The sequence below is a fragment of the Eulemur rufifrons genome, chromosome 1, assembly GCF_041146395.1.
Source record: "Eulemur rufifrons isolate Redbay chromosome 1, OSU_ERuf_1, whole genome shotgun sequence".
NCBI lineage: Eukaryota > Metazoa > Chordata > Mammalia > Primates > Lemuridae > Eulemur > Eulemur rufifrons.
The window spans coordinates 26,759,079-26,782,064 of NC_090983.1; the positions used below are offsets into that span (position 1 = coordinate 26,759,079).

Below are 22,986 nucleotides of genomic sequence, written 5' to 3' on the forward strand. Positions count from 1 at the left end.
TCTTCTTATGTTATATATTTTTTTCTGCCAAGCTCCAAATAGACACCCCAAATGCTCTGCAGCTAGTGCTACAGACACACCATTATTTCCTATGTAGGCCATAGATCTGCAGTCCCCAACCCCTGGGCCACAGACCAGTACCAATCTGTGGCCTGTTAGGAACCCGGCTGCAGAGCAAGAGGTAAGCGCTGGGCGAATGAGCGAAGATTTGTATATATTTACAGCTGTCCCCCATCACTCGCATCACTGCATAAGCTCCTCCTCTTGTCAGATCAGCAGTGACATTAGATTCTCATAGGAGTGTAAATCCTACTGTAAACTGCACATGCGATCTAGGTTGCTCACTCCTTATGAGAATCTAGTGCCTGATGATCTGAGGTGCAGCTGACGCAGTGATGCTAGTGCTGGGGAGCGGCTGCAAACACAGATTATCATTAGCAGAGAGTTCTGACTGCACAACAAATGTAATGTACTTGAATCATCCCGAAACCATTCCCGCTTCCACCCTGGTCTATGGAAAAATTGTCTTCCATGAAACGGGTCCCTGGTGCCAAAAATGTTGGGGACTGCTGCCATAGATTCATGGTTTCCAGGGGACAGAGGGAAAGGCAAAGATAGAGGAACCTTTTAGAGGTGGTGGATATGTTCATTATCTTGATAGTGGTAATGGCTTCATAGGTATGTGCGTGTATATATAAGTCAAAACTTACCAAATTGTGCACTTTAAATGTATGCAGTTTATTGTATGTCAATTATACTTTAATAAAGCTATTTCTTAAATTACAGGGGGAAAAAAACCACAAAGCACATTCCAAAAGGTATTCATTTACATTCTACCAGCAGCATATGCAAGTGCTTGCTTCGTTACACCTTCATCAGCACTATAATTCTCAAAGAAAAAACAAAAAAACACTGCTAATTTGAAAGGTAAAAATATCTCATTTGTTTGAATGTGCACATCTTTACTAGTAGATGGAAATTTTTTCACATTGATCAGCTCTTTGCCCTTTTTTCTTCACTGCCACAAAGCAATGGAGAACGCTAACCCTAGTGTTGCTAGTGAAGAGGACAAACTCAAGACAGTTACTACCCCAAAAGCTAGTTATAACTATTCATAAATTTGTCCAGTCCTTTGAATATGAGTCATACTTAGCCACCAGAAGAAACTGATACACATTTAACATTTAAAGAACAAACCTTAGTTTCTTCAATTACAGAGTATTTTCATCTTGTTCTGAAGCTTATAATGGTCAAATCTGTTGGCCAAGTGCACAAAACTAGATGATATCCAATCTAGAGCCAGAAGCCAGATCTCCTGGGACACAAGCTGAAGAGCAGTAGAGGAAGAAATGATGATGACATGATGTGGGAACCAACAGCATGGCTGAGACTTTAGAAAATCAAAATTCTTTTGGCCTTAACTTCCTCATCCTCAAAATGAGGAAGGTGTATTAAATGATCACTAAATTTCCTTTCAGTTCTAACCTTTTCTAAATGCAGGCTGGACAAGTTGATAAAACCTGACAACTCTTGCCATATTTCTGCAGTTTTTGTCTTGCCAGCCTGGGAATCCTCAACTACTTGTCTTATAAGCCTATGCCAACTCACATTCAAACTCAGCCCTGTCCTCCTCTGGGCAGCCTTGGGCAAATAACTTATCCTCCTCTTAGAGATGAGGAAATGAACACTCAGAGAGAACCATAATAGCAACTACAGCCTAAGGGTTGTTAAGACAATGAAAAGAGAGAATATCTATAAATACTCAGCAGTACCCGGAACGTAGTAAGATGTTTAGTAATTGTACATCTCTGTACCTGGGGGTAGAACAGTACCAACTGGCATGGGACCCACGTGGAAAGTTCCACGAGAGTTCATGCCTACTCATCACTGGATCCCCAGTGAGTCACATACTAGGTAGACAGGTATATTGAACAAAATGTTTGAACCTGGACAAATATTTGAAGAAAGAATGAACAAATATACCTCAGGTATATTTGTCCTCAGGTCTGATTTACAACACAGTTCAGCTATGTATTTAATTTTTAAAACTTCATGAAATGGTGGGAGGAATAAAGGGGAAGAAAGTAGAAGGAATGACCTCAACAACAGCAAGTTATCATGTTGGCAACTCACAGCCTGTTGGTTTTAACAAATCTGAACTCCTTGCCATTCGTGTATTACCTCATCTGTTTCTCTTATGGCCCATAAAACACCACTGCCAGCAGTGCTTGTTACAAATGCCAGTGTCATCCTCACTCATTTCTAACATGCTACCTCACTAATTCCTACACACCTGACAATTTCAGAACCTGGTCCAATTGCTATCTGGTCCATGCTTGAAAATGATTTAAAGGTATAACCCCAAGTCTTAGAGCAGCTATGGCAGAACTATAAATACTCGGATTCCAAACATGAGGACTGCCCACATCAACTTGCCTGTGACCCATCACAACTAAGAAACCAGTTTTTAATGCCTTGAAGCTAATGAGAAGAAGTGAAACCTACAGCTCATGAATTTCTCAAATATCTGGGCACCAGAGGGAATAGGTGTGGTTGGAAAAATGTCCCTTTTGGAATTTTCTCAGCATAGTCTAAAATGCCAGTAAAAACGCTTTTCTTCCATTCTTAAAATTAATTTTAACACTGAACTGAAGTAACATTTTTTGTCATAGTGAGCAGCCAGGTTACTTGTATTGACAACTAAATTATAGTCTTTATTGAAGTTATTTTTATAAATACATGTCTCCTAATGTGAAAAGGTTGATTTTTACTTTAATATGTGCTTTGCAAATTTATATCACCAGCAGGAAGGTCTTCGACTGAATAGATTTTAGTCTTCAAATATGTGACTGCGTCCTCCATCTCTAGTTGGTCCATCTCCCAGTTATTGACCTTACCAAAGAAAGGAAAACAATCAGTTTGTGAGACAATGATGCATAAAATAAAAGCTAGTTTAGAGATCCAAACATACTAGAGTAACATAAAGTCAACTGCTTTGTAAAAGCAAATGTTACCTTATAATTACTCATATTTTAAAGGCCAAATAAGAACATGTACCAGGGCTGAAGAAAGCTCTAACAGTGAAAAGTATGAAAATTTTTAAGGTCCTTCAAATGGTGCAAAAATTAGTTTCTTGAGAAAATGTTCCTTAGAATATGTATAATCACCAATATGAAAAACAAAGCCTTAAATAGCAGCCCATTAAGAGAAAGGGGCCAACTGAATCTCAATAATCCATGCATAATCCATTTCTGGATACTAAAGTACCATAATGGAACACTGGAATGCTTACATTTCACATTATCTGCAGGACTGAATGAGTGGCATTTAGATAGATCCCAACATCAACACACATACCTATTTATTTGTAAGGTTCTAGATACACAGGGACATCTGAAGAGGCTGTTCAAGAAAAGCTGTGGTGCAGAGAATCAAAGCACAGCACGAGAGGGAAGGCCCATCCTCTCCCGACCGTCCAGCTCCCTCTAGTGATAAACATCCTCTACCAGCCTTATACTAGCCATGAAAACAAAGCTTTTACATCTTTTCTGCTCTTGTTCAAGATAACCTGGAAACTGAATATGGTTTTGTGTATCTTAAATAAAAAAACATATTATTTACATTCTTCCTCTTTATAAACAAGGACTAAAGCTGACCCAAATAATGTTTATAAAACCCCTGGTAAATGATAGTAATCAGCTGAGTAGAAGCCAAATCATGTACCAGAAATGTTCTTTCTCAAAGAAAACAATAACTAAAACACTTATTCCAATAGTGCTGGTAATTCCTCTGGAGTCCTAGTAGCCAACTTCAACCACAAGATTCCTGGCAGCTGTTAGAATGTGCATCAGCAATTGAAGAATATTTCATTTGCATTATTTCCTTACCACGATCACATGAAAACCCATTGCATTCAAATGCCTCATTTTCATAGCAAAGAATCCTTTGGGGTGGCTTGAACCCAAACAATAAGTAGATCTAGGAACACACAGCACAGCTACTCTGAGAACAAAAATAAACAGAACAAGAACAGTTACAGACATTACCATTTACGTCTTGCTGCATTCCTGCTCTTTGGAGATTTCAAAGGTGAGCTCTCCACTGACAACAGTCCTCACCATTCCCGACCTCTAGCCCTACACTCCTATGACTTGGCCTCTGCAGATATGCCAGTATGTAACGCTATCTTATAAACCAAAAGCACATAATGAAATGCTTGACACAAAGTTCTCTCTCGTGTTTAAGGGATGGCTACATTTTCGGTGAGGAAAATTTTCAGATATGAAAGCAGCCACTTTAAGGGTTGCCTGTGTGGTGCTGATTTCTGATTTGAGTACTATTATTCACACTACCAGAAGTACTGGTGTAGATAACACCAACTGGTGAGAGCTCTTCTTATACATATTGTCTCCCAGAGAGAGGAGCATTTAGAAACCAGAACTGGCAGATCAAATACAAAGAAGAAAGCCCTAAGAAAAAGGCAAGATTGCTAAAAAGATAAAATGCATAAATATAACAAAAATGTGGAAGGTGTAATTTGTTTCTTCATTGTTCCTGGCACTTTGGAAATAATAAGTTTGTTGAGAAAAACAAAACAAAACAAAAAAAAGACATTTATATTCTGTCTTCTCCTATACTCTGGCCATTATAAAACAAGAGAAATTTTATATTTTTAAAGGAATGCTCAGACTCTTCACTTCTTAGTACTTTATGCTGAGAACTACCATGTTATTTCATTATGCCAGAACAATGGAGTACCTAGAAAAGAAAAATGATTATTGAATGGGGTCAGAGAAAAAGCCTTTTTTGAGGGGAGATGGGCAACATGGATAGGAAAGACAGCAGTTGAAAAAGACGGCCAAGGAATCAGCTCAACAGATGCAGAAAGGGGGAAAAATCACAGAACTGTATGTGAATGGAGAGGGATGGGCGGGTAAGAATTTGAATCCTTACAGTTTGAATCTGTACCTCTCTCTATCACATTTATGTTAGTATCCAATCCAGTAACAGGGGACATAAGTTCCTTGGGGTCAGGATCCATGTGCGACCCATCTCTGTGTGCCTCACAGAGACTTTCCAAATGCAGGTGTCTGTGCAGTGATTACATGACCTTATGCATTGACTAAAGAGGCGGGACATTCTCTCGTGGTGTAGCATCATATTTCTCCCAAAGACACCATTTTTGTAATATATGAACCAAGGAAACAACTTTGCATTAGCTTCAGTGTGCTCTGACCCATACAGATACAGCTTAATTAAAAACCTAAGGTTTCTCTACCCCTGGAAAAGTCTTGGTGGTAGAACAAAATATTTACTGGGTATTTGATTTTTGTTGAAGCCTCAAGTCTTTATGATCACTATTATATAATCTTGCCAAAACTTTACACTGCACTGATAGTTGCAATTATGTTAATACTGTGTTATTGAACTGTTTAGCTTCAAAACCTATTTTTTAAAAAATGTCTCTTTCATTAAACGGCCCAACTCCATGACTGAATTGAATATGATTATATTCAACCATAAGGCCCAAATTTACATCTAAGGAGTAGATAGATTCATGGATAAGAAGTCTCTTAGTCCACTGAAAGCCCCATACAAACATATGGTCTTATTATTATTGCTATTTAATATGAAGTCTTTTAGAATTAAGATTTAAATTCAAAAAGCCCAGCAAATGAGTATATGTAAGCAACCTTTGAATATCTGTAGCAGAAGTTGCATCCATGTCAGAAAATGGAAGCACTTGACTCCTGTTAGTATCCATTCTAATTTCAAAATCTGGAAGAAAAAAAATTAATATTAATTTTTCAAACATTGCTCAAAGTGATTTTTCTGTGCCAAAATGTCTAATACCACTACTGACAACAGAAGTAGCTAAAATATAGTGAGAGCTTACTGTGTGCCAGATGCCAGTCTAAGGATTTTACATGTATAATTTCATTTATTGGTTACAAGAACCTTATAAGACAGGTATTATTGTTATCATCATTTTACAGATAAAGAAAGTGAGGTTGGTAAATGCCTAAAGTCACAGCACTAGTAAGTCATAGAGCAAGATTCCAGACCCAAGCAATCTAATTCCAGAGGCAATGCTACACTATGCTAAACTGCTGCCGCGAACTTCTAATTTTTTGTCAAAAAAAAAAGGAAAATAAATAAAGTCCCATACCAATATGATAATTATGTGGCAACTGTACATTTTTTGAGAAGTATCCTTCACCTCCCAGAAGGCTACTTAGCGCCTCTGTAACCTTTGTATTTGGATCTGACGGTGCCGACGGCATTTGTGGCAGTAATGAGTCTATGGCCTTGTAAGAAAAAGTATCATCAAGTTTTAGACAAGTATTCAAAATATGAAGCTTGTGAACATTCCTCTCCTTGTCATCTAAAAAATAAAATAAAAAAGGAAGAAAATATATCATTTAGAAAAAATATTAATGCCACATTTTAAAAACTGTATTAATGCACCCATATTTCTAATTATCTCTTTCTTTTTTTTTTTTGAGACAGAGTCTCACTTTGTTGCCCAGGCTAGAGTGAGTGCCGTGGCGTCAGCCTAGCTCACAGCAACCTCAAACTCCTGGGCTCAAGCGATCCTCCTGCCTCAGCCTCCCGAGTAGCTGGGACTACAGGCATGCGCCACTATGCCCGGCTAATTTTTCTATATATATATTTTTAGTTGTCCATATAATTTCTTTCTATTTTTAGTAGAGACGGGGTCTCGCTCTTGCTCAGGCTGGTCTCGAACTCCTGACCTTGAGCGATCCACCCGCCTCGGCCTCCCAGAGTGCTAGGATTACAGGCGTGAGCCACCGCGCCCGGCCTAATTATCTCTTTCTTACCACAAGGAATCTCTGTGTCTCCCTAGTTTCCACAGTGTCTAGATCAAAGCCCTGTACTTGATAATGTTTTACGGTTTAAAGTATCTCTAGAGTTCATGTAGTCTAAACTCCTCAATTTACAGACGAGGATATACCCAGGAATGTTAAAAAGCCTCATGATTAATTAAAGCAAAGTTGGGACTAGAATCCAGTTTTTCTGGGTTCAAGGCTGTTTCCCCATGATTATACTGCCTGAAAAATAAGCACACGGTACTGATTCGTCACAACTCAATTTTAGGATTTTATAACACTATTTTTAAAAGAATTTGAACTACACCATTGTCAGATACATCATCAAATTCTGTACATCTATCTGAATGTTGCTTTTCCTTGTTTAATATTAAAGACTAAAAGTCAACAGTTAATTTGGTTCTAAGACTAAATAAACTCACTAATTTCATAGCTATTTGTTTTCGTGCTCTAACAAGCATGCCCCATTACAGGCCATGAGTGACCAACTGTTTACAGCTGCAAAAGTTGACTTAGTTGACTTCAAATGTGACGTGTAAGGATTAGGAAACGCAAATAGCTCTGATCAAGGACCTTTGACTTCACCATTATCAGTCCTTTCCTAAGTAATATCTGCTCTGCAAATTTTAGCCAACATTACTCCAATTAAGCCCCCATCCAGAATCACAAGGCAGCTAGTGGCCGTGTCTTATTTCAGTCACCATCATACACTGCCATCCTACCTGACGTCAGCAGCTCATTGATGACATCCTTCTGGAGAAGCTGATTAACAAGGGCCAGGGGGAAATAATTCATCAAGCAAAATGAAGACACCACACTCAACAGGTTTTCAGAAGAGACATGGTGAAGACAACCAGTCACAGAACTAGCCATCACTTCTAGGAACTGTCTGGAAAACAAAGAAAAGTCAGTTTCCAAAAACTTGAAGACAAGGTCCTGGTAGGGCTAGTTAGGTGCCATAGAACCAATTATCTTTAAGGATTCTAAAGGAAAAAGTTAAGAAAATCAGGTTTGCAAATAGGCATCAATGCATACATTATTCGGGCCAGGTGGCTATCGTAAGTGTACATATTCAATAAATGTTGGCTATTGCTGTATATCTTATACAAAACAAATGTTTCATAAACTTTAACTCATTTAATTCCCATTAAAATTCTATGGATAATAATAATTACTATCATTTTCATAATAAAGATGAGTAAACAGGCTCAGAGAAGTTGAGTAACTTTTCTAAGAACAGACAGCCAAGGAAGTAGTGGAGACAGTATCAGAACCCAAGTTGTCAGGCTCCAGAGCATTTTAATCATTATGCTAGATTTTCGATAAGGCCTGGAACACCACTGTAGTTTTATAACCAATTAAAATTCTCTAGCTATCAATACTCTGGGTAAAAGAACTATGAGGAAGATTGGTTGAGCCCAAGAGTTTGAGGCTACAGTGAGCTATGATGCCACTGCACTCTAGCCTGGGCAACACAGTGAGACCTTGTCTCAAATAAAAAAAAAGAACTGCGAGCCTAATGCTACCACTCAGAGCTAATGCTACACAGTATGCCAAAGCAGTTAAGCACAAATGAACAAAAGATCAAAATTAGGTGAGATCACTTGCCGAGAGGGACACCGCTAAGAAATGACACAGATAACCTCTGAACTCATGTCAATCTGACTCTCAGGGCATATGCTATATATCACTGTATAGGAAAAAATGAAACATATGCAAAGTACTGTCTTATTGCAGAGGAAAGAAAGTAGACAGTAGCTTCTGGGAGAAACAGAATTTGAATAGGTGGAAAAGATGGGAAAAGGGAAGAACATTTGAATGGAGTCCTAAAAGTGCTCAGTTTGCCTGGTGGTGAATAACTAGTGAGATGAAGGCCCGAGCAGTAATTCTTACATCAGGGGCAAATATGCCCAGAAGAATGCCCTTAGTAACAATGACACTGTAAAGGCAAATGTTTGAGATCAAGTGGGAGGTCCCTGGGCAGGGAGAGATGGGTCAGGGAGGAAGGGGGCTGTGGCAGCCTAGGAGAATTGTGGGCGTTGCTAGGGGATGGGAGGAATGTAGCAGATCCTGGAGAAAACAGGGAGGCAACACTTATGAAACTGGTGACTGATGGCTTTCGGAGTATGCAACAGAAGGGGCTGCAGGTGAGGAAGCTGGAAGCCTGGGTGGTGATCCCCTCTCTGATCTTCTCTTGACCCACTCCTCACACTGTTAACTCGTGCTTCAACAGCCCAAACTGCTGCTGTTCCCTGCACGTGCTTGCCATTGCTTTCCTCCAGCCGTGCGTACAGAGTGCCTTCCACTCGGAATGTTCTTCCCTGCTTATCTGCCCGAGGTGAACCCCCATCTATCCATCCTTTACGAGCAGCTCAGGCCCCACCTCCTCTGGGCAGCACTGCCTGACATCCCTTGACCCTCCTCTTTGCCAGACTGGCATCCTGGCACATCCCACCTCTATTTCCAAATATCTCAGATACAACTCTATCACTCTAGTTTTTATGATATATTAATATTTAATTGCCAATTTAGGTATCTAGCTTACCCATTACACAGAATCTTCTGGCAAGAAGGACTGTGTCTTATTTGTCTTTGTCCTATGTACCCATGGGCTTGGTAAATGTTTGCTAACTAAATGAAGAAATAAACTTAGATGAGGAAGATAGGAGAAGGAGCTTGTCAGTAGAAAAGTTGAGTCAAGAATAACAAGCTGACTTCCAGAATTACAGAACTTGAGACACTTTGGGGATGTCCAGTGATGACATGCAACCCACAGAGACTTAGGTCTAGAGCTCAGGAGCACACTAATAACCAGAGACGCAAAACTGGGATTATCTATCTATAACGGAGTAAATACAGATCAAGAAGAGAAGAAACCAAAGGATCAAAACATCAAGAGTTTAAATGTTTTCTTCCTTGGGTTTCAAACCCAGGAAGATACTCTGGATTTAACATACCCTCTCCCCCACAGGCCATCACTTAAATAATGATTAATGTATAGCATATGGATAAAAATAAGCCAAATTTCCTCCCACTCTCCTACCTAACCCATCTCTTCTAGTCAATTCTCTTCCCAAATGCTTTGAGTCACTCTGTTTCCAAAACCTTTACCACTCTAGCCCAAGACACCATCTTCCTTTCTCCTTCCTCTGGAAAGCACTCATTCGGGGCTCACCATTTACTGCCTTCCTATGGATGTGCAAGACTTGTGTTCTTAACGGGTCTAGGAAGGATATGGAACACAAACTTCTTTTTTTATAGTCCTCAGTGTACCAAATTCAGGCAACTGCATACTCATGGGCTTTCAGGAAATTGTGGTTAATTAATCTTGATATATCAGCCACACGGCCCCTATTTTTCCTTTGGAGAAATGTTGAGGTGGGAGGCTAGGGGTCTGATCAGGGTTTCTCAGTCTCAGCACTACTGGCATTTGGGGCTGGGTAATTCTTTGTTGTGAGGGGCCATCCTGGGTACAGCAGGATGTTGGCAGCATACGTGGCCTCTACCCACTAGAGACAGGTAGTACACACCCCCTCTCCAGGTGCAACAACTAAAAATGTCTCCAGACACTGCTAAATGTCCCCAGGGAAGCAAAATCACCCCTACTTGAGAACTCCTGGGTTAGACGAAAGCAAAATAAACAAAAGGACAACATTCATGATTCCCTTCCTGTTCAAATTCTAGTACTGCTGTTATTCAATTTCCCAAGCTTTGTTACCTTTGTTAGCCCCCCTCTATTTCTAACATAACCATTTTATTGGACCATGTTATCTCTTGGGCTGCCTAGAGCCAGCTGAAAACCCCCTACCAACCCAGTGCATGTTCTCTTAATCCCATGAATCCACGGGGCTATTTCTGGAGTTTTAATTACCACTTAGCTTGACACTAGTTGTCTAGAAAGTACAGAAGGTCAATGAGAGCCAGGGTCATAGCAAACCCAAGCCAGGGGAGTAAAGGGGGGGATAATTTTCAACTTTCATTAAATGCCTATTCTTTGCCAGGCTCTGTGCTAAGTTCAGAATAACAGGAATCTGGGTCTGACTCTAGAGAGCTTGTCAACTGAGGAGCAGAGACAGACTTACTGACAAGTAACTACAAATATGTGGTCAGGGCTCTACCAGAGATCTGGGTAAGGCATGACAAGCACAGGGGATCTGATGGAGACAATTAGGGAAGGCCCTGGAAATGCGGTAAGAGCTGAGTCTGTCCGTTGATGGGAAGTAGAGGAGGCAGCCCAGCACCACTTCATTGATTAAATGCCCCTAAGGGATGGGCATTTGACCCAAACCTAGCCAATCAGATTTTCTCTTTTGGAAATATGAAAACTACAGGGACAGAAAGTGGGAAGAGTCAAGTCATTTAGTGGCAAAGAAATGGCCTATGACTCTTGCCACTAAGACCCTCAGCACTGCCCTAGTTTGTTCCTCTAAGACCTCTGTGACCTATACTCTAATATTTTTTAATCTAACAATCACTGTGTGCCAGGCATTGTTTTAAGAACTTGACGTAGGTTAACTCATTTAATCTTTATAACAACCCAATACAATTAGAAATAACTCATCCCCATTTTAATAGATAACAAACATAGGCACAGATAAGTAATTTGCCAAAAGTCAAGCAGCTAATGAATGGCAGGGCTGAAATTCAAACCTAAATATGACAATCTGTGTTTTTAATAACTCTTCTAACAAAAGACCTTTTATATGTGTTTCTAGTTTTTAATGAACCCTAACTGATCCAGAAAGTAAAAAAAGACATTCTGGGTGGACAGCAGAGGTCTATGAAAGAGCCTGGCATAGCTGAAGAATTACTGTACTTAACAGTAGAAATATATGGTTGTGGTTAAAATAAAAAGAATAGAAAGCAGTAGTTTGTGACCAAATGAATTGTTAGGGTCAAAACTGAACTATGGGAAGGGAGTAATGTCAGCAAGGTGGTCGAATAGGAAGGTCCAGCTCTTGTTGCCCCACAGAAACACTGATTTAACAAGGATATACAGACCAAAATACCTCTACGAGAAGTCTAGAATCCCGTTAAGAGACTGTAGTACTCCAGATGAGCACAAAACCAAGAACAGCCACATTGACACTGGTAGGAAGAGCACTTTCACTTTGCCCAGGTCAGCCCCTCAGCTCAGCACCAAGAGGGACTGCCTGAGCCTGGGACTTCTCCCTTGGAGAGAGAGAGAAGAGTGTGTATCCAACCTTTCGGCCTTCCAGTGTGCTGCCCATGGGGCTGGTTTCTCTCTTGTCTCATGTGGAGTACTAACAGGACCAGCATAGATCAAATGCCTAAGGGCAGTTAAGAACAAAGGAAAAGGGGTGAGCAGCTTCCTGCACCCAGTCAGCACTGGGAGACTGACAGAAGGTGTAGAATCTGAGGCTTCCCCCTCAGGAGAGAAGGGGAGGAGTGGAGCATGTCTTCAACATCCTGGCCTTTTGGTGCACTATCCAAGGGGCCAGTTTCTGTCTCAACTCACCAAGAGAGCTGATGGAATCAGCATAGTTCAGATGCCTGGGATCAGTTACAAAGAAAGAAAAAGGGGCCAGTGGGCTACAGCAGGCAGCATAGCTCTGGAAAATTGGAAGAGCAGAACTCGGGGCTTCTCTACAGGGAAGGAAGGAGAGGAGGGGAGTGTGCTTCCTATGTCCCAGCTTACAGTACAGCAATTCAACACCAGAGGGAGCAAGAGATTTCAGGCTCCTGAAAAAAAAAAAGAAACTGATAAATCCCTCTACTTAGAAATCCATACACACATCCATAGACAAGGTCTGAGAGCCTCCCAGAATCTGGGCTGATTGGCCAAGGTCTTTCCCTGTCAAAATCAGTTTGTAAAGAAAGGGAGAGAAGACTGTTTCTTCTAATGTGTAGACACCAACGCAAAGCTATAAGGAGCAAAAGGAATTAGGGAAATGTGACACAAAGGACCAAAATAAATCTTTAGTAGCCAACTTTAAAGAGATGAAGATCTATGAATTGCCAAAAAAAGAATTTTAAAAGTCACCTTATAAGAACAGACAAGTAAATGAAATCAGGAAAACAATACATGAACAAAATGAGAGTATCAACAAAGAGCTAAGAAACTATAAAAAAGAACCAAACAGAAATTCTGGAGCAGAAAAATACAATAACTGAACTAAAAAAATTCAATAAAGGGCTACAATAGCATACTTGATTAAGCAGAAGAAAGAATCAGTGAACTAGAAGCAAGTCATTTGAAATTTATCCAATGAAAAATGAAAAAAGAATGAAAAAGTTAAGAAAGGGTAAGGGACACCATCAAGCAAACCAATGTATACATTAGGTGTGTCTCAGGAGAAAAAAGGAGCAGAAAGCTCTTACAAGGATAGGATGCCTACTCTCTCCAAGGAATAAGACAAGGATGTCTGCTCTCACCACTTCTATTCAAAATAGTACTGGAAATTCTAGCCAGAGCAGTTAAGCAAAAAAATAAAATAAAATAAAATAGAAAAAGTAAGAAAAGGCATCCATATCAGAAAGGAAGAAGTAAAATGATCTGTTGTAGTCCTACACTTACAACAAATTATCCAAAAAAAAAAAAAAAATTGGGAAAACAATCTTGTCTACAATAGAATCAAAAAGTATAAAATGTTTAGGAATAAACTTAATCAAGGAGGTAAAAGACTTTGTATATTGAAAACTAAAAAAAGTGATTAAAATAATTGACGAGACACAAATAAATGGAAAAACATCCCATGTTCGTGGATTGGAAGACTTAATATTGTTAAAATGTCCATACCACCAGGAAGTGATCTACAGATTCAGTGTAGGCCCTATCAAAATCTCAATAGTATTTTTTACAGAAATAGAAAAAAAAATCTTAAAATTCATATGGAACCACAAAAGATCCTGAATTTCCAAAGCAATCTTGAGAAAGAAGAGCAAAGCTGGAGGCATCACACTTCCTGATTTCAAAACATTTTACAAAGCTACAATAAATACACAACGGGAAAGGAATGTTCTCTTCAAAAAGGGTGCCGGGAAAACTGGATATCCACATGCAAAAGAATGAAATTGGAACCTTATCTTACACGATACACAAAAATCAACTCAAAGTGGATTAAAGATTTAAATGTCAGCCTTGAAACTGCTAAACTTCTAGAAGAAAACGTATGGGAAAAGCCTTATGACATTGGTCTAGGCAGTGATTTTTCTGGAGATGATACCAAAATTACAAGCAACAAAAGCAAAATTAGACAAGGGGGACTACATAAAACTAAAAAGCTTCTGCAAAGCAAAGGAAACAATCAACAAAGTGAAAAAGCAACCTACAAAATAGGAAAAAAATCTTTGTAAACTATATATAGGAAAAGCGGCTAATATCCAAAATATATAAGGAACTCCTATAACTCAATAGCATAAAAATAAATAATGTGATTAAAAAATGGGCAAAGGACTTAAATAGACATATCTCCAAAGAAGACATATAAATGGGCAACAAGTACATGAAAATACGCTCAACATCACTAATTATCAGGGAAATGGAAATCAAAACGACAGCGAGGTATCACTTCACACCTGTTAGGATGGCTTTTATTTAAAAAAAACCCAAAAGATAACAAATGCTGGAGAGGATGTGGAGAAACTGAAATCCTTGCACACTGTTGATGGGAGTACAAAATAGTATATGGAAAATATTATGAAGTTTCCTCAAAAAATTTCAAAGTAGAACTACCATATGATCCAACAATCCCATTTCTGGGTATATTTCAATTCATATGAATTGAAATCAGGATCTTGAAGAGATATCTGTACTCCCAGGTTCACTGCAGCACTATTCACAACAGCCAAGATATGGAAACAACCTAAATGTCCATCAACAGATGAATAGATAAAGAAAATGTGGTACATACATAGAATGGAATATTACTCAGCCTTTAGAAGGAAATCCTGCCATATGCTACAACATGGAAGAACTTTAAGGGCTAAATGATTATGCGAAGTAAAATAAGCTGGTCAAAGAAGGACAAATATTACATGACTCCACTTACATGAGGTATCTAAAAAAGTCAAAGTCATATAAACAGAGAGCATAATGTTGGTTGTTAGGGGTCAGAGGATGGGAAATAGGGAGTTGCTGCTGAACAGCTATGAAGTTTCAGTTATGCAAGATGATTAAGTCCCAGAGATTATACTACAGGCACCGTAAAATACCTAAAATATAGGTGAGATAGTTAAAATATAGGCATAGTTTAAAACATTATACTGCATACTTAAAAATGTATTAAATGTTCTAGCCACAATAAAAAAACAACAAGAAAATTTTTCAAAGACACTTTTCGATAAAGTTAAAGAAAACTAAATTATAAACTTAGGAGAGGGGCTGGGATAGCTGAGAAAGTTTGAAATGAAAACTACTATAATGAAGTAACTAACATATTACAAAGATCAGAGAAACAAGCAAGACAAAGAGCAGCAAATGTAAAATGGAATTCTGTTTAACTTTATAAATGAGTAAGGAACACCATGTTTTCTTTGTTGACATGGATGATGGCTATGGATGTGTTCACTTGTGATAATTCATTAAGCTTATGATCTTTTCTACAAATATGTTATGTAGTAATAAAAAAGTAAAAAAGAACAAGTACATACTCTCTGTTCTCACATTTGTAGACATGATTGAGAGAAGAATACACATGAAGAATAGAGACAATGTTTTTCATGGTTAGGGAATGAGGTTCCTCTACTACTTTCTTCATTAACATGTCCATCAAACCAACAGGTCGAAAGCCAAGGTTTTCAAATGAAATGAGGAGAAAAATAACCTTAAAAAGAGAAAGAATTGAGGGAAAAACTCGTTAATAATTACAGGATGCTAAGAGTATTTTTTTAGATCTCAAAAAACTTAAACAGCCATACAATTGTCCTGATCAAAAGAATATACCCTAAAAAGGAACAATTATCTTTCCCTCACAAAATCTGTTCTTGAATCCTTGAATTCAGTGTCAAGTTAATAAGCAATCTCTTTTTATAAGCTGAGAACCACAGCATAAAATGGTTTCCATATTTCCATTGCATTTAAAAATAAATCCTTTCCAATATGCTTTTCATACAACAGATCTGAAAATTACTTTTAAACACACCTTTTCTGAAGTTCCTCAAAATGTTCAACTCAATCTTGAACTCCTCCCACACCCAAACCAAGACATTTCCTAGATTCTAACATGTAAAAGATAACTCAAAATTTCTATATTTAATATTAATTACTATAAGTGAGAATGGAGCTGAAATATCACAATTAAAATAAATTTTCCTGTTCACCTCCAATTCCTTCTCAGTCTTTCTCACTTATGATTATTACTTCTCTTTCCAGAATCAATTCCCATAGTAAACTAAATATTCATCTTACTCTCCAAAGTAAACTGAACCTAGTGATCTAACACAGTTACCACCTCCTTCATTGCAAAAAGTAGTTTCAACCAGCTGCTTCATTTAGATGTTTATTATTAACAGAGCTCCTGAATTTAAAGGCTTTTACTCTGAAGGACATAATGGACATGATCATTAAATAATGACACTTTATTCCTCAAAAACTATAAACCTAAGGAAAACAAAAACCATAAACCTGCCACATCATCCATCTTTATTATTCTAAATCTAACAAGAAAAAAGTGTAAATACAGAAATAATGCTAAATATCTAACCAAAGCACCATACAACCTTTTGAAAAACAAATAACAGAGCAAACTTTGGACAATATAATTTTCGTTTCAGATAGAAAGATGATCAAAAGATTGAACAGTATACAGATGATCCTCAACTTACAATGGGGTTACGTCCCAATAAACCCATCGTAAATTGAAAATATAAGTAAATCAAAAATGCATTTAATACACCTAACCTACCAAACATCATAGCTTAGCCTAGCCTACCTTAAAATGAGATCAGAACATTCACGTTATCTTATAGTGGGGCAAAATCATCTAACACAAAGCCTATATTATAATAAAGTGTTGACTATCTCATGTAATTTATTGAATACAGTACATTGTATAGTATCAACTGTTTACTCTCTTGATCATGTGGCTGACTAGGAGCTGCAGCTCACTGCCACCACCCACCATCACAAGAGAGTATCCTGTCATATATTCCTAACCTGGAAAAAGATCAAAATTCAAAATTGAAAGTACGGTTTCTCCAGAATCTGTGTAGCTTTCACACCACCACAAAGTCAATACATTGTAAGTTAAACCATCGTAAGTCAGGAACTATCTATATTAACAAGTAACCCCCAGATAGAAATATTAAGGAGCTAATTTTTCAAAAATCAATTTAGCATGGGAATATCTTGGTATCTTAACTGCTATAAGGGTGAAAGAGAAATATTTAAAATGCTAAATGAATTAATCATAATATGCTTTTTCAAAGTTTCTGAGGCTTATTCTAACATACTCACTTGTTTCAGTTTCCAGATGTCATAAGTTGCAGCCACATAGTCTGCTATTCCCTTGAAAAGATCTAAATTATGGTATCGGAGGTCTTTGCAGGACTGTAATATGTTCATCAATATTTTAAAAGGAAATCCATGGACATTATCTTTAAGAATGAGTTAAATAAATAAACAAAAATTACTAGATGGTTTTAGATATAAGATTCAAGATACTTGATACTTATTTTTCATACATAAGGTTTTTAAAACAAACAAAAGAAATATAGTCCAAAACAGTACGTCAGATGCTACAAATCATGAAAGAAAAATTCTTACCTATGACCATCTTACTGCATTCATTCAAGAGTACTATAGAACGATGATTCATGGCGGCTAGTGCCTCAAACATGCGCTGGCTATTCAAAATAGAAAATCTGTCTAATTCACTTAAGGCTTTCATCTAAAGAAAAACAAACTTAAATTTACTATTTGTGGCAAAATAAAAAATAAAAAAACTTTTATTTTTAAGTAAAAAGGATAAAGTTTGAGAAAAATAGGTAAATATATATATTTATATATAGATAAATGTCTACTTCTATTAACTCACTTTAGCAAAGCTAAACCCAAAGGTACAGCAATGTCCTCCTAGAAAATTAACTTAAGGAAGTGACAGTGGGTTATAAGAAATAATTTTTTCAAATATCATTCAGTAGAGAAAATTCAGGTATTTACCTCTAGTTTCTTTTTAAGAGCAACTGGTGCATCTTTTCCAATACATTTCATCACAGCTTGTAAAGTGAAGACACGTTTTATTTTCCAAACTTGCTGATCAGCTAGTATTCTGCCATCAAACACAATAAATATTACAATCCTAGAGTCTTCAAACCAGCAGAGAAATCTTACAAAAATTTCATTTGGTCCAGCTCCTACTTCTTGTAGGCAAAAAATATGAATCCCAAATAAACAATCTACCTGCTCAAGATAGTGTAAGCAGTTAGTGAAAGATCTAGCCCCAGTTTAGTACTATTTCCTCTCACATTATTGTGCTGTCTTTATTAATGAACAATTCACATCAGGAGATTATAGGAAAATAACCTATGCATAGTCAATAAAAAAGGGAATTAAGTATTGTTCTCACTAATATAAGATGTTAGATCAATTGCATCAATTTTATAAATTCCTTTTCAAGCTGGGCCAGCCAGTGTCATATAGTCCCCACATAGTGCTCAAATAACTATTTTGAATTAAATATGTAAATCAATTCTCCCCCAGCCCACATCAGTACTATGTTTTAAGATAAATTAATTTCAACTTCAATGTTACTCAGATTTTTCATGGTGGACCCCAAAGATGGTATTATTTCCAGCTTCATCTCATCCAGAGTCAGAATTTTAAGCTTAATAAGGTATTAAAGACTATAACTATCACAAAGCCTCCCCAACCCCCACTCTAAAAAAAAAAAAAAAAAACAGTTCAGTTTCCATCTCATTTGTTTTATTCCAGATATAAGAGGAACAAAGAAAACCACTTGAAGAAAGAATAAGAGAGTTCTCACCTCAATCCTGCTTGAAGAACGTGCACATTCTGACATGGCTCCATTGCCTCTATAATAGCTGACAGAATAGAAAGATGTTTCTCATCACACTCATTGATACGTTCCTATTGAAATATAAAGACAAAAACACTACAGGTGATGAGCCCATAGTAGACTATCTCACCCAAGCAAAATCACCAAACTGACGCTTTCAATAAAAGGATTAAGTATCAAACCAATAATTCCTACAGTCAGTCCACAGTGAACAGCATCTTTGGGAAATAAGATGTCATACTTCAGTGAATTTTCCAAATAACTGATACACATCCTTTTATGCATCAATACATTTTTACCTTCACCATTATCACTGAAAATCCACTTGGTATTTGTTTTATTTCCCTGCTTCTGAAGCAACCTTTATCAAACATTATTTTTACCTCTTCTGAGAACCCAAGGTCATGATGAAAACAAAAACAGTTCAAGTACAGTAATATAAAAACTACTGAGTTGCACAGCAATTTGTCCATTCCTAAGGATCCTTAGATGGCTGTGCTCTTACAGTTCTCCTATATCCTTTCCCAGGTATCAATCAAGCTAAAACTTCAGTTATGAATCTTCCGAGTCACATCTCCTGCCACATTTCATCACCACTATTTGGGTCTCAAGGGGAGCTCAGGCTCCACAGATACTTCCTTCAGGTCCCTTTAGTTAGGGTACTAATTTAGATTCCAGAAACAACATTGGGCATTATTTAGAAAGTAAATAGTAATAACACAGCTTACCTTCTTTCAATTTAATCACAATTAGTCTATATATCTCACAAGAGTAGTTATGATCACATCTGAGGAAACTTAGGCTAAAAGGGGTATGCTCTTTTGCTAAACTTACATGACTAACCCAATCACAAAGTCTCAAGTCAAAACCAGGTACTGATAATAAACAGATAAGGCTGGAAGAAAAAAAAGGTTTCATTCCCATAAGAGGGTTTTCTTAACAATTTATAGCATTCCATCAATATCTGCTGTGAAAGGAAAAGCCTCTTGGCTATGTTTGAAGGGCAAATTCCCTGACGGTACATTGTCCTTTCATCTCTAGCTAAAATGTCTTTATAACATTCAACAGGTCAGTGAGACACAATGATACACATAGATGTTCTGACTCCAAAAATCCATTGCTCATACCTCACCGGTGCACATGCTATGCTGATGTGAATATCTGTCCAAAATCTAGTAAGAGCATCTCTGATCAGGTAAGGTGGCTTATTATAATCCCTTTTAACTAATATATAGGGAACTAAAACATAATCTACCAAATAAACATGGATATTCTGTGGTTTAAACAAACGCATACACACACAAAAATAAAAATTATGTCTTGGTTGAGGACATATGGAAATCTCAGTAATATAAAAAGTGAAAGTTGAAAACTCTCATATACTTATGAACCCAATTCTTGAATTGTATAGCAAGATAGGATATATGTGAGATTATCCCCAGGAAATCCTTGTCTTTTAAAAAATTATTAATTATGATCATTGAGTTTAGAAGTCCAAAGTCTCCACTCTTAAAATGTAATTGATTAACAAGCTAATCTTTTCTTCATCACATCTGGCACCATTTCAGTGACATCATGCAGGACACCAACATTCCTGTTTTAAACTAAAAATGGCTCCCTCCATCCAATTTCGTCCTTCTTCCAATTCATTTCCCACTCATTCAGTGATCTAAAATACAAATTTGAGCATGTCGACCCACTGCTTTAAATTCTTCAATGGATTCCCATTGCCTAAATACAAACTCCTTAGCCAGGCATAAAAGGCTCTTTATGATTCGGCTCCTGTTTTTCTAGCCTCATGTCCTGTCACTAAGTAAGCCCCTTGCCCCTCTTCTCTGCCCTTTGACCACCACATGCACAATTTCCTCCTCACCCCCTCAAACACACAACCCTATCATTCTAGGCTTCAGCCACACCAAACTACATTCAGTTCCCCAACTTTTCCTCTGGGATGTTAGGGCATGCAATCCTCTCTGCTTGAAACACCATTACTTTCACTGTCAATCCTCTCACCAGCTCAGGCATCATTGCCTACTGGGCATGAATTCCAACTCTACCATGGACAAAGTTCCGTTTCCTCCCCATCCCTTCTCACCTTCCTTCAACTACCCAGTATTTTTTTGTGTATCTTACATCTCTCCTCATTTTACCTTCTTCATTACTGCTAAACCCTAGAGAAGGTAACAGGGCAATCTTTCATAAACTCCATAGCAAAAGGAAGAAAAGACCTAGCTAATTAATTTAGGTCTCTAAATCATACAATATATGTGCCATTTCATTAGATAGTCTCTTTTAAGGACGCTACATATCTATTTCTCTTCATTCTTTCAAGATATTCTAAGCCAAGTAAAAACATGTTTAAATCTTTTGATTTTACCTGGATCACCCTTAGCAAAGTCTGTACCAGAAGAGTGTTCTGAGGGATTCCAAGCTTCACCATAGCATGAAGACTGAATAACAAATGGTCATAGCGCATGATCTTGGCTTCTCTCATTATATGTTCACAGAGCTGGTTAAATGCAGGGTGGGTAAACATCAGTTGTTTTTCACAGCGCTTCTGATCTTCAGACATCCTTTTGGCAATTGTCCACATTGCCGTGAAATAGTTACTACTAGGAAATGTAGGTGCTTTTGAAAATGTATCTAACACATCACTCAGGGAATTACACTCTTGAGACAATTTTCTATAGCTGATAGGGGTTGACTTTGTTTCTTTGGTGAGAACATCTTCATGGGAGACTTCCTGATGAAAGTATACTTTCTTCAATCCATTATTGGGCGTATCAACAGAGACAACAGAATGTTTTGAGTCAAAGGACAGTCTTCTAGGGTAAAGTAGTCTGTCAACTCTAAGAACTGTTAGGGTGCTTCTGCCCTTCGTTGGAAATCCATCATCTCCTGATTTAAAAATGAATGCATCCTGGAAGAGATATCTACTAGATGATCCAGATGATTGAATTATGTTATCAAAGTCATTTAAGGGATGGTTTCTTGGGTTCCAGTTTGAATAAACAAATCTTGGTCTGCAAAATCCCACAGTTTTGCTTCTTGGAACTAAAGTACTGAATTGTCTGAGGTTCCATAAAAAGGAACCTGCTTTGTTATTCATTTTGCTAGCCACTGAACAACTTCCAAATAGCTTTAAAGTTGTCAATATGAAACAAATGTCACTTCTACTAGTGAAAAAGAATACATGCTGTCGTTTTCCTGTAGGGGAAGGGATAATAAAAGGAACAAAAATTAAAGCAAAGCTTTTACTTAAACAAATGAAATATATTTAACAGAGGAGACACTGGGAACCTATGGAGCCATTAAAAATTTTTAAACGGTAAAATTATTTTACCAATATAGCCTTCCTCCACGTGTACAACAATGTGTACAGGTTTAAAGAAGCCAGGTTACTTTGGAAGTAATTGTTGTATAAATGAGATTTTTTTAAAAGTGAATTTCTGGTGGAAAAGCGTTTCATAAAGCTACCTCTGCAGGAGGGACTTTTGTTAGTTTGCCATGCAGATTATCTTCAATGAAAGTAAGGGGGTTAACAGTGACAGATGATTTTCAACTTGAGGATTTAGCAACGGCCCAATCTTCAACTATTAAGAACAGGGAATTGGATAGGTAAAATGGCCCAGGCGAAGAAGGGGAAAACGAAAAGTGATGTTTGCCTGCATTTAGGAGGAAAATACACCAGCCAGCCTCACCAGACCTCAGAACCAGCGTCTGGAGCCTGTCTTTTCGCAGCTGAGCCGCCTAGCATTAACCCACCTCCCAAAACTTAATGCCGGACGACCCCTGAGACCTTTTCCAGCATGGTAAAAAAGTCTAGGGTGCGATACTGCCAATCGCTCCGCCTATGCTCGTCCTCCACTCACCTTAGAGCAGAACCCTATGGCTATACATAGGCGCGGCCATGACAGCTTCCCCGAGAGTTTCGCATATCGCGAGATTTTACGGATTCCTTCAGAGGTCAAAAAGAGTATGTTCGCGGTGGTGGCTGAAAGATTTACTCAGAAAGAAGAAAGTGTATCGAGGAGAATGGCTATTTTTCCAAGATACAGGGATAGGTATGGGGGAGACCACAGAGCTTATAAGAGCAAAATATGATCATGTACTGCAATGTAACCCATTCAAGTCCTAATTTTATAAACACCTAACCT

General features: G+C 37.8%; 1 protein-coding gene across 1 annotated transcript; it reads right to left on the reverse strand.

The window, feature by feature from the left end:
* Positions 1-759: 759 nt before the first annotated feature.
* FASTKD2 (FAST kinase domains 2) lies at positions 760-22,031 on the reverse strand. Its single transcript, XM_069467907.1, has 11 exons — positions 21,207-22,031; positions 18,797-18,900; positions 17,974-18,082; positions 17,578-17,701; positions 17,269-17,408; positions 15,465-15,637; positions 7,574-7,740; positions 6,170-6,385; positions 5,694-5,778; positions 3,888-4,002; positions 760-2,892 (listed from the first exon to the last, which is right to left on the reverse strand). The coding sequence occupies exons 1-11, from the start codon at positions 21,936-21,938 to the stop codon at positions 2,773-2,775; spliced, it is 2,085 nt and encodes a 694-aa protein (XP_069324008.1). The 5' UTR covers positions 21,939-22,031; the 3' UTR covers positions 760-2,772.
* Between the last annotated feature and the right edge of the window lie 955 nt (positions 22,032-22,986).

Bases quoted from the DNA above. Each gene is read 5' to 3' on its own strand.
- FASTKD2 (XM_069467907.1), bottom strand. From the start codon at position 21,938: ATGAATAACAAAGCAGGTTCCTTTTTATGGAACCTCAGACAATTCAGT. The intron at 17,702-17,973 runs GTAAATACCTGA...GTTTTTCTTTAG, and splicing joins CTCTTAAAAAGAAACTAGAG to ATGAAAGCCTTAAGTGAATT. The intron at 15,638-17,268 runs GTGAGTATGTTA...TCTCTTTTTAAG, and splicing joins ACATCTGGAAACTGAAACAA to GTTATTTTTCTCCTCATTTC.